At 42.0% G+C, this 12,262-nt stretch overlaps 2 protein-coding genes across 4 annotated transcripts in view; one reads left to right on the top strand and one right to left on the bottom strand.

Annotated features, from left to right (window-relative positions):
• The window catches only part of TMEM116 (transmembrane protein 116), a 148,226-nt gene that overhangs the window by 49,181 nt on the left and 86,783 nt on the right, over window positions 1–12,262 (bottom strand). The gene's annotated exons all lie outside the window — the stretch shown is intronic.
• On the top strand, window positions 8,652–11,153 carry LOC123778930 (disintegrin and metalloproteinase domain-containing protein 1a-like). Its single transcript, XM_045776607.2, has one exon. The coding sequence runs from the start codon at window positions 8,667–8,669 to the stop codon at window positions 11,151–11,153; it is 2,487 nt and encodes an 828-aa protein (XP_045632563.2). The 5' UTR covers window positions 8,652–8,666.

Here is a 12,262-nt window from a genome sequence, read left to right as displayed (position 1 = left end):
GCAGCACTCTTCACAATAGCTGAAACGCGGAAGCAACCTTAGTGTCCATCGATGGACGACCAATGGAGAAGCAAAATGTGGTATATACTTATAATGAAACGCTATTCACCCTCAGAAAGAAAAGAAATCCTGACATGTGCCACAACATGGATGGACCTTGAAGACGCTATGCCAAGTGAAATAAGCCAGCCCCCAAAAGACAAATCTTCTATGATTCCGTTCACAGGAGGCACCCAGAGTAGTCACAATCCTAGAGAGAGAAAGTAGAATGGTGGTTGCTAGTGGCTAGAGGCAAGCAGGCAATGGGGGTTTACAGTTTAATGGCTATAGAGTTTCAGTTATAAGTTATAAGATGAAAAGGAGTCCTGGAGATCCATAGTGGCACAACATTATAAACAGATTTATTGCCACGGAAGCGTACACTTAAAAATGGTTACGATGGTAAGTTTTAGGCTATGTGTGTTTTAACTCAATAAAATGATTGGAAGGAAAAGTGAAATACTTCTCACTCTGAGAGAAACACAGCACTGAGAATGTGAAAAGACAGCCCACAGGATGGGAGAAATATTAGTGGATCATATATCTGGTGGGGACTAGTACCCAGAAAACATTAAGAACTCTTACAACTCAACCAGAAAAAGATGTCCAATTTTAAAAGGGCACAGGATGTGCACAGACATTTCTCCATTTCGACTGCAATCTGGGCAGGGGCCAGCAAAACACAGAAGCACAGCAAGACAACCTCTCGCTCCCCTGGAAGGATCGGCTTGGGTCCGCACCCCAGGAGTCTGTAAAGTTTGGAGACTCGCAACCAGGTGGGGTGGCTGAGATAAAAAAAAAACTCGGTCACAAGCCCGGTCACAAAGAGGATGGTCGGAAACCAGGGAGACAAGAGTGATTGACTGCGTTTCTGTGTGGGCTCCCTGAAGAGTGGGGGGGGGTGGACTAGAGATTGGGGCACGGCCATATCCATACCCCTCCACCCCATCAGTGCTGAAAGCCTTCAGAGAACAAAACAGTGTGCAGCAAAGTGCAATCTGGAGCTGCCTGCACTGAGCCCCGTCCCTTGATAAGGGGAGTGCAATTCCATCTGGCAAGGCACCCGAGAATCACCACAACAGACCCCTCTTCTGGAAGACCAGCTGGAACAACTCGCTAGCACCAAGGTTACCGATCATAGAGAACTGCAAAACTTCAGCTTTTGGGAAAAACGGTATATAGCATTCGTGTGGGTTTTTATTATTATTTTTTTAGTCTTCCAGTTTTATTTTTTTCAGGTATTTTCTTATTTTTTTAATTCTTTTTTTTGTTATTAAAAATTTTAATATATACATACTTTATTTTCCTTCCATTGTTTTTTGTATTTTTGTATTATTATTATATTTATATAATAGTTTATATATAATTATAAATAGATATTATATTTATCATATGTTTATACATAGAAGTTTTTCATTTTTTCCTATATTTGAGATCTAGTTTCTTTTAACAAACAAACCAAAATACACTCAGGATGTACTTTATTGTTTTGTTCTCTTTTACTTCTTGGCTGATTTCTTATATTTGTTTCTGTTTTCTTTTTTTAAAGATATTTTATTTATTTATGTGACAGAGAGACAGCCAGCGAGAGAGGGAACACATCAGGGGGAGTAGGAGAGGAAGAAGCAGGCTTCCAGTGGAGAAGCCCTATGTGGGACTCCATCCCAGAACGCCGGGATCACGCCCTGAGCCGAAGGCAGACGCTTAACGACTGCGCTACCCAGGCGCCCCTGTTTCTGTTTTCTTCTGGTTAGTTTTGTTTGTATTTTTCGGTGGTATTGTTATTTTTGTCTTTTCTCTCTTTCTTCTATTCTTGTCTGGACATAATGATGAGACGGAGAAAGACACACCAAAAGAAAGAACAGGAGGAAGTACTACTCACTGCCAGGGATTTAATCAATATGGATATAAGTAAGATGTCACAACTAGAATTCAAAACAATTATAAAAAAATATGCTTGGAAAAAAAGCATAGAAGATACTAGAGAAACATTACTGTAGAAACAAAAGAGCTAAAATCTAATTAGGTGAAAATTAAAAATGCGATTACTGAGATGCAGTCAAAAATGGAGGCTCAATAGCTTCGATAAATGAGGCAGAAGAGAGAGTCAGTGATATATAAAACAAAACGATGGAAAACAGGGAAGCTGAGAAAGAGAGAAAAACAACTACTGGATGATGAAGGGAGACAATGAGAAATCAGTGATACCATAAGGTGAAATAATATTCGAATAATAGGGGTCCCAGAAGATGAAGAGGGGTGCAGAAGGTCTATTTGAACTAATTATAGCTGAGCACTCCCCTAATCTGGGGAAGGAAAGAGGCATTCAAGTCCCGGAGGCACATAGAAACCCCCTGAAAATCAATAAAATAGGTCAACATCTCGACATATGATAGTGAAGCTTGCAAATTTCATAGATAAAGAGAAAATCTTGAAAGCAGCTCAGGACAGAAGGTCTGTAACCTACAAGGGTAGAAACATAAGGCTGGCAGCAGACCTGTCCACAGAGACCTGGCAGGCCAGAAAGGACAGGCATGATATATTCGATGTGCTAAATGGGAAAAAGATGCAGTCAAGAATCCTTTATCCAGCAAGGCTGTCACTCAGAATAGAAGGCAAGATTAAGAGTTTCCAGGACAAACAAAATCTAAAGGAATTCCTAAATGCCACGCCAGCCCTGCAAGAAATATTAAAGGGCATCCTTTGAGTGAAGAGAGAGCCTAAAAGTAACAAAGATCAGGAAGCAACAGAGACAATCTATAGAAACAGCGATTTTACAGGAAATACAATGGCACTTAATATCTTTCAGTAATTACTCTGAATGTAAATGGACTGAATGCTCCAATCAAAAGACACACAGTATCAGACTGGATAAAAAAACAAGACCCATCAATATGCTGTCTACAAGAGACTCATTTTAGACCCAAAGTCACCTCCAGATTGACAGTGAGGGGGTGGAGAACCATTTTGCATGCTAATGGACATCAAAAGAAAGCTGGAGTAGCAATCTTTATGTCAGACAAACTAGATTTTAAACCAAAGGCTGTAATAAGAGACAAAGAAGGACACTATATCATAATGAAAGGGTCTATCCAACTAGAAGATCCAACAACTGTAAATATTTATTCCCCTAAGTTGGGAGCGGCCAACTATATAAACCAATTAATAACAAAATTAAGGAAACACAATGATAATAGTACAATCATAGTAGGGGACTTTAACACCCTACTCACAGCAACGGACAGATCATCTAAGCAGAAGATAAACAAGGAAACAAGGGCTTTGAATGACACACTGCACCAGATGGCCTTCACAGACCTATTCAGAGCATTTCATCCTAAAGCAACAGAATACACATTCTTCTCAAGTGCACATGGAATATTCTCCAGAATAGATCACACAATGGGTCACACAGATCAGGTCTCAACTGGTACAAAAAGAGCGAGATCATACCATGCATGTTTTCAGACCACAATGCTTTGAAACTGGAACTCAATCACAAGAGGCGAGTGGGAAGGAACACAAATACATGGAGGTGAAAGAGCATCTTACCAAAGAATGAATGGGTCAACCGGGAAATTAAAGAAGAATTTAAAAAATACATGGAAACAAATGAAAATGAAAACATAACAGTTCAGAACCTTTGGGATGCACCAGAGGCAGTCTGAAGAGGGAAGTATATAACAATATAAACCTTTCTCAAGAAACAAGAAAAGTCTCAAATACACAACCTAACCTTACACCTAAAGGAGCTGGAAAAAGAACAGCAAATAAAGCCTAAATCCAGCAGGAGAAGAGCAATAATAAAGATTAGAGCAGAAATCAATGACATAGAAATTAAAAAAAAAACCCAAACAGTAAAGAACAGATCACAAGGAAACTAGAAGCTGGTTCTTTCAAAGAATTAATGAGATCGATAAACCCCTAGCCAGCCTTAGCATAAAGAAAAAAGAACCAAATAAACAAAATCATGAATGAAAGAGGAGAAATCACAACCAACAACGAAGAAACACAAACAATTACAAGAGAATATTATGAGCAATTATACGGCAACAAATTAGGCAATCTGGAAGAAATGGATGTATTCCTAGAAACATATAAACTACCAAAACTGAAACAAAAAGAAATAGAAAACCTGAACAGACCCATAACCAGCAAACAAACTGAAGCAGTAATCAAAAACCTCCCAACGAACAAGAGCCAGGGCCAAACGCCCTGGCCTCCCAGTGGACTTCTACCAAGCATTTAAAGAAGAATTAATTTCTATTCTTCTGAAGCTGTTTCAAAAAATCGAAATGGAAGGAAAACTTCCAAACTCATTCCGTGACGCCAGCATTACCTTGATCCCAAAGCAGACAAAGACCCCACCAAAGAGCAGAATTACAGAGCAATATCCCTGATGAACATGGATGCAAAAATTCGCTCCAAGATACTAGCTAATAGGATCTAAGAGTACATTAAAACGATTATTCACCACAACCAAGTGGGATTTACTCCTGGGCTGCAGGGTGGTTCAACATTTATTGACTTCCAACAATAGCTTCATTGATGCATAACTCACACTGGACAGCCACATGCCGAAGAATGAAACCGGACCACGTTCTTAAACCATACACAAGAATAAACTCAAAATGGATGAAAGACCTAAAAGTGAGACAGGAGTCCACCAAAATCCTAGAGGAGAATACAGGCAGCAACCTCTCAGACCTCGGCTGCAGCAACTTCTTCTTCGACACGCCTTCAAAGGCGAGGGACACAAAAGCAAAAGTGAACTATTGGGACTCAATCAAGATAGAAAAGTTTTGCACAGCAAAGGAAATGGTCAACAAAACTAAAAGGCAACCTACAGAATGGGAGAAGATATTTACAAATGACATATCAGATAAAGGGCTAGTATCCAAAATCTATAAAGAACTTCTCAAACTCAACACTTAAAAAAACAAACAATCTGCTACTAGATATTTAACCCCAATGATACAGATGCAGTAAAAAGAAGGGGTACCTGCACCCCAACGTTCATAGCAGCAATGTCCACAACAGCCAAAGTGTGGAAGGAACCGAGATGCCCTTCAACAGAAAAATAGATAAAGAAGATGTGGTCCGTATATACAATGGAATATTACTCACCCATCAGAAAGGATGAATACTCATCATTTGCATCGACATGGATGGAACTGGAGGGAATTATGCTAAGTGGAGTCAGTCAAGCAGAGAAAGACAATTATCATATGGTTTCACTCATATGTGGAACATAAGGAATAGAGCAGAGGACCACAGGGGAAGGGAGGGAAACTGAATGGGAAGAAATCAGAGAGGGACACAAACCATGAGAGACTATGGACTCTGGGAAACAAACTGAGGGTTACAGAAGGGAGGGGTGGAGGGATGGGGTGACCAAGTGAGGGGTATTAAGGAGGGCACGTGTTGGGGTGAGCACTGGGTATTACATGTAACTAATGAATCGTTGAACTATACAACAAAAACTTATGATGTACTATATGTTGGCTAGCTGAACATAATAAAAAAAAACCCAGTCAAGAAATGAGCAGAAGGCATGAATAGACATTTCTCCAAAGAAGACATGCAAATGGCTAAACGACACATGAAAAAATGCTCAACATCACTCAGCATCAGCGGAATACGCATCAAAACCACAATGAGAGACCACCTCACACCAGTCAGAATGGCTAAAGTTAATACTCAGGAAACAACAGATGTTGGTGAGGATGCGGAGAAAGGGGAACCTTCGAACACTGTTGGTGGGAATGCAAACTGGTACAGGCACTCTGGAAAACAGTATGGAGATTGCTCAGAAAGTTAAAAATAGAGCTGCCCTATGACCCAGCAATTGCACTACTAGGTATTTATCCAAAGGATACAAATTAGTGATCTGAAGGGGCACATGCACCCCAGTGTTTATAGCACTGATGTCCACAATAGCCAAAAAATGGAAAGAATCCCAGATGTCCATCAACAGATGAATGAATAAAGAAGATGAGAGATATATGTAGATATAGATATAGATAGATACAGATATAGATATATAGTGGAATATTACTCAGCCATAAGAAAAGAATGAAATCCTGATATTTGCAATGATTTGGGTGGAACTAGAGGGTATTATGCTAAGCGAAATAAGACAGAGAAAGACAAATATCATATGATTTTACTCACGTGGAGTCGAAGAAACAAAACAGATAAACAGAGAAGAAGGGAAGGAGAAATACAATAAGATGGAAACAGAGAGGGAGACAAACCATAAGAGACTCTTAACCATAGGAATCAAACTGAGGGTTGCTGGAGTGGAGGTAGGGGGAATGGGGTAACTGAGTGATGGCCACTAAAGAGGGTGCTTGATGGAAAGAGCCCTGGGTGTTATATGCAACTGATGAATCCCTAAATTCTACCTCTGAAACTAATAATACACTATATGTTAATTAAATTGCACTTAAATAAAAACATTTTAAAAATAAATGAGATCATAAAATATTTGTCCTTTTGGGTCTGGCTCAGCTGTTCTCTAATAATTCACTGTAAAATACATTTCTGTTTTACGCATGTTGTGTGTTTCTGCTGTGATTCAAAGTTAAACATTTCAGAAAAGAAAAAAGTAGTGATGCGGACTGGAACAAGAATGTTTATACACTTTCAAAGGGTTTCATTATGAAACAGAGAAGAGAAACCGCATGCGACTGGAGAGTGATATGGGCTGAAAAGGATGGTTTCATAAAGGTGAGATATTACTGTATATAATGAGACTGGATCTAACAGACAAACAGATGTTTAAGATGGAAAAGGGAAGGGGCGCCTGGGTGGCACAGCGGTTAAGCGTCTGCCTTCGGCTCAGGGCGTGATCCCGGCGTTATGGGATCGAGCCCCACATCGGGCTCCTCCGCTAGGAGCCTGCTTCTTCCTCTCCCACTCCCCCTGCTTGTGTTCCCTCTCTGCTGGCTGTCTCTATCTCTGTCAAATAAATAAATAAAATCTTTAAAAAAAAAAGATGGAAAAGGGAAGGGACAACTGGAAAAGCAAACAAAGTCCACGAGAAACTGAAAGGGAAGGAGACATACAAGCAGAGGGACTGGCCTTAGATTGGAGCATGCACAACTTATCCACTACAGCAGGAGGAAAATCTAGATACAGGTGGGCTCACCTGGCACCTACATATGGAAGTACTCTTTGGATTGCTTCTGTTTTTCTCAGCCAAAGGTGAGGCCAGAAGAAATCAGGAGAGTGGACTGCTGGCTAAATGTAGGAAGAGGTACATATCGAGATCACAAATGTGCCATTAGTCAGCATGGTTGTGGGTTTTCCTGAAGACATTTTTAGCCTTTCAGGGCAGGCATCAAGCAAGTACAAACAAATAACATACAACAGATAAGACATCACAGCACTCATAACCTGGGAGTCATTTCTTCACTCGATAATGATTCTTGTTCATCTACTCTTGGACAAGCACTCTTCTAGACCTGACGGTATAAAGATGAACAGACAGAAGTAGTCACCGAATACATGGAGGCCGTATTCTAACACGGAGAGACTTTTAGGATACCTAGTTTACAACGGGCATCATCTTAGCACACCAGGAGGTCAGGGCCATCCTGAGAAGAGTGTGGGCCCAGACTCACCCACCAACATGCCCATGATACTCACGCATAAGAGGAGGCCGCTCTATCGGCATCCCCATACACAGGTTTGGACAGTGTTATAAACAGAACTTGAGAGACCGAACTCTGATGATGTTAAAACATAGGGGTATTGACCTTGCCCCATGAGTCACCATCCATTCGAGTCTATCTTGTGGCACAGGGCTGCCACTCCATTTGCCTTATCTAACAGACTGGCCTGTGAGATGTGCATATCACTATAATGCCATCCAGGGATAAAGAACAATCCGTGTTATGATGTCCATGTGTTACAGAGCAGGAGTTTTATTATTTTATTTTATTTTTTTAAAAGATTTTATTCATTTATTTGACAGAGAGAGACAGCCGTCAAGAGAGGGAACACAAGCAGGAGGAGCGGGAGAGGAAGAAGCAGGCTCCCAGCGGAGGAGCCTGATGTGGGGCTCGATCCTAGAACGCTAGGATCACGCCCTGAATCGAAGGCAGACGCTTAACGACTGCACCACCCAGGCACCCCAGAGCAGGAGTTTTAAAGGAGGGGAATCAAGCAACAGAGTGTACCCTCCAAAGATGTCTAAGCCTCCTGGTCTGGAACACTTGGGAGTTAGCCAAGCAACGGACAACAGGAGGGATGGGGGTGGGGCATTCCACGTGGCACAGTTGAGAAGGCATGGAGGTTTTGTTTCCACTCTCAAGGTAGGGTCTTGCATTTTAGCGTTTGCAGTCCTTCAAGATTACATCAGTCCATGATGTCAAAAGGACTTTAGCCAAGGAGCACTGAAGCTGATGCTGTGGAAGGAACTCACATAGAAAGGACACTATCTGAAGGATAACACATCAGAGAGACTGGAAAGGACACAGCCAGAGGCTATGACTCTCACGGGCAGGCAGTAGCCGCCCTTTATGCAGCCAGCATAGATCTGGAGCTCATGCCTGAAGGTCTGTGTGTCAGGGAGAGCTGCTGCTGATGGACACCAGCCACACACCATCAACTGATTCACAATGGCCATGTCAGTGGAGGCTGCTTTGAGACACTCTGCCTCCTCCTTGTCCTCTCTACAGAAATACCAAGTGGTTACCTATGAGGCTGGCAGAGTGCTTCAGACTTGGGCTTCACGAAGGAAGGGCTCAAGGCGGGCACTAGCAGCACCAGGACCTTCGTGTGTCAGGCTGGGGATCATGCTAGTGTTGATACTGATTTTCCTGCCAAGCTTGAACTGTGACCCTCGCTCTGTATATTACTCTTCTTATGAAACAGTCATCCCCAAGAGTCTGACGGTCAAGGGAAGGGAAGACCCAGGGGAAAAGGCATCCTATACGCTATTAATGCAGGGCCAGAAACAGGTGATTCACCTGAGGGTGAAGAGAGACTATTTTGTGAATAACTTTCCAGTCTTCAGCTACCACAATGGTGTCCTGGGGCAAGAAATGCCTTTCGTCTCCCATGACTGTCACTATGAAGGCTACATAGAAGGAGTCCCAGGTTCTTTTGTTTCTCTCAACACCTGTTCAGGCCTCAGGGGCTTCCTGATTAAGGAGGGGAAACCCTATGGCATTGAGCCCATGGACACTTCAAAACGGTTTGAACATGTGTTGTACACCATGGCACACCAAGCTCGAGTCTCCTGTAGTGTCACTTCCAAAGGCAGCCAAGCGGTGTCCACCAGCCGGCAACAAGGGAGCAGGAAGCCTCGCAGTCTACAGGCACTGTCCTCCTTTTGGTCACACACCAAGTACGTGGAGATGTTCGTCGTGGTCAACAACCAGCGGTTCCAAATGTGGGGCAGTAACGTCAATGAGACAGTCCAGAGAGTAATGGACATCACCGCTCTGGCCAACATCTTCACTAGGGGAATAAACACCGAGCTGGTGCTGGCTGGAATGGAGATTTGGACCGAGGGGGACCTCATAGAAGTCCCAGCGGACTTGCGAGTTACACTCAGGAATTTCAATAGCTGGCGACAGGAGAAGCTCTTCCATCGTGTGAAGCACGATGTTGCCCACATGATCGTGGGACATCATCCTGGAGAGGATGTGGGACAGGCGTTTCTCAATGGTGCCTGTTCAAGAGGCTTTGCAGCAGCTGTTGAATCCTTCCATCATGAAGATGTCCTCCTGTTTGCAGCGCTCATGGTCCATGAGCTTGGGCACAACTTGGGTATTCAGCACGACCACTCGGCCTGCATTTGTAAAGATAGACGCTTTTGCCTCATGCATGAGAATATCACTAAAGAAAGTGGCTTCAGCAACTGCAGCTCTGACCACTTTTACCAGTTCCTCCGGGAACACAAAGGGGCCTGCCTATTTAACAAGCCTCGGCCCAAAGGTCGCCTGCGTAGGCAAGCCACCTGTGGAAATGGCGTGTTGGAGCAGAATGAGGAGTGTGACTGTGGACCCGACTGTGGTGGTAACCCATGCTGTGACCAAACATGTAGGCTGAAGGAAAACGCAAAGTGTAGTTCTGGATCCTGCTGTAATCAAACGTGTGAATATATGGTAAAGGGATACATGTGTCGCTCTGCTTCTGGAGAGTGTGACCTCCCAGAATATTGTGATGGTACCTCTGAGAAATGTCCCACTGACACATACAAGCAAGATGGTACACCTTGTCAAAGAGTTTACTATTGCATTCAGGGTGTGTGCAAGACCCCTGATATTCAATGTATAAATGTTTTTGGGTACCCTGCAAGATCTGCTCCAGAAGACTGTTATGTTTCCATGAACACTAGAGGGGACCGGTTTGGAAACTGTGGACTTCCCACTCGAAGTAACCAGGAATATGTTAAGTGTGCAGATGAAAATATTTATTGTGGGAAAATTATATGCACAAATGTTAAACTGGTACCATCGGTAAAAGCCATGCAAACAATGATCCAAATTCCTCATGTGGATGACTGGTGCTGGAGCTCGGATGTCCACAACCTTACTGATATCCCTGATGATGGTTATGTGCAAACTGGCACGCTTTGTGCCCCAGAAAAAATCTGTATGAATAACTCGTGCATTGATCATGCTGTGCTTAACTACGATTGTGATCCAAAAGGAATGTGTAATGGGAGAGGAGTTTGTAACAATTTAAAGCACTGCCATTGTGAGGCTGGCTATGCCCCACCTGACTGCACAACTGTAGGAACAGGGGGTAGTGTGGACAGTGGCTCTCCTCTTGTAAAACAGGAAACTGAAAACACTGGCAATATTTTCAAACATGAAGATAGTTACTTAGACCCTTTGATCATATTGTTTTTGGTACTTTTGCCCATAATATTAATATTGATAATTATTTGTGTCATCATGTATAAACGTTCTAAGGCTCCTCCAGAGCCCACAGAAAAGGGTCCAGAAGTTGCTGCAGTAAAGCCCCCAGGAGCACAGGCTGCTCCAGAAGAGGCAGCGGATGAGGTTCCGCAAGAAGAGGAAGAGGAAGAGGAAGAAGAAGAGGAAGAAGAGGAGGAAGAGGAAGAAGAGGAAGAGGAAGAATCAGAGCCATAAGAGAAGTAGTGGGAGGAAGAAGCCAAAATATCAAACATCTCAAGCACTGAGTGGGAATGAGAAGCACAGGGAAGTAAAGGTGAAGCGGGAATTGATGGCTCCACTGGCTCTGAATAGAACTACAAAGTCTATAAAAATATACTAATGTAGGAGGAGGGATTCATCCACTTTTATTATTCATTTTAGTAATTAAGGTTTTATTTATTTAATATATTAAATATTTAACTTTTTGTTTTCCACAATTCATTTGAACTTTTCACATGCATCTGTAGACATCAGTATCTTTGTCTTGGGCCGATTTTTCCATTCACCAGAAACTTCGCTAGCACATGCCATCTTTCATCTAAGTTGTTTGACATATACTACACCACATTTACCTGCATTTAATACTTTAACTTTGTAAGTAACCACTACCTATTATGACAGTTGTTTATGTGATATTATATTATCACATAATGTACATTCATGAAATGAGTGTTTAAATCCAAAAATAAATAAAACCCTATTCAGATTATACATCTCTTCAGATTCCACTTGGCATACTTATTGAGTCCATTTTGTTCTGGGACTCTGTGGGATGTACTATACCTGGGAAGCCAGAAGACCCTGATTATCCCAAAGTCAAGGGGCAAGTGCTAAATCATTCACCTTTTCAAATCTGGCAGGTGTTTAATATGATGTATGTATATCCAATTTATTACTTCCCAGTATTTCCAAGACCCTCCTATAGCCAGACTCCCCTTCACCCAAAAGGTTTCATTTATTTTTCTTCTACAGCAGCTTTCATAGCCTTTACTCTTTACTAATCTTCATGGGATGAATTTCAGATCTCCAAATGTCTCATGTCTGATGAACATCACCTAGACTGAGAAAACTGTATTTTTGCTTATTTTATAACAATATACAGACCCCAACCTATGACAGTGCTAAGTATATGTATAAAACTAAAATTTTGTCTCTTCTATTTTTTTAATTTATTGAAATTAATAACCTGTTGACTGACATCAGAAGGAATCTCTCCAATTATAAGTAACGGAGCTTAGAGGTGGTAGATACTTCTCTGTGAAGAAGCACAAAAGAAGTATAATATTAATGTTATTCATTCTGTG

This window comes from Ursus americanus, chromosome 30, assembly GCF_024610735.1.
Source record: "Ursus americanus isolate L20-20 chromosome 30, mUrsAme1.1.p, whole genome shotgun sequence".
NCBI lineage: Eukaryota > Metazoa > Chordata > Mammalia > Carnivora > Ursidae > Ursus > Ursus americanus.
The sequence above is the reverse complement of the archived record's forward strand: the minus strand, read 5'-3'. Positions and strand labels throughout refer to the sequence as shown.

Coding starts and splice junctions, on each gene's coding strand:
- LOC123778930 (XM_045776607.2), top strand. CDS start 8,667: ATGGCCATGTCAGTGGAGGCTGCTTTGAGACACTCTGCCTCCTCCTTG.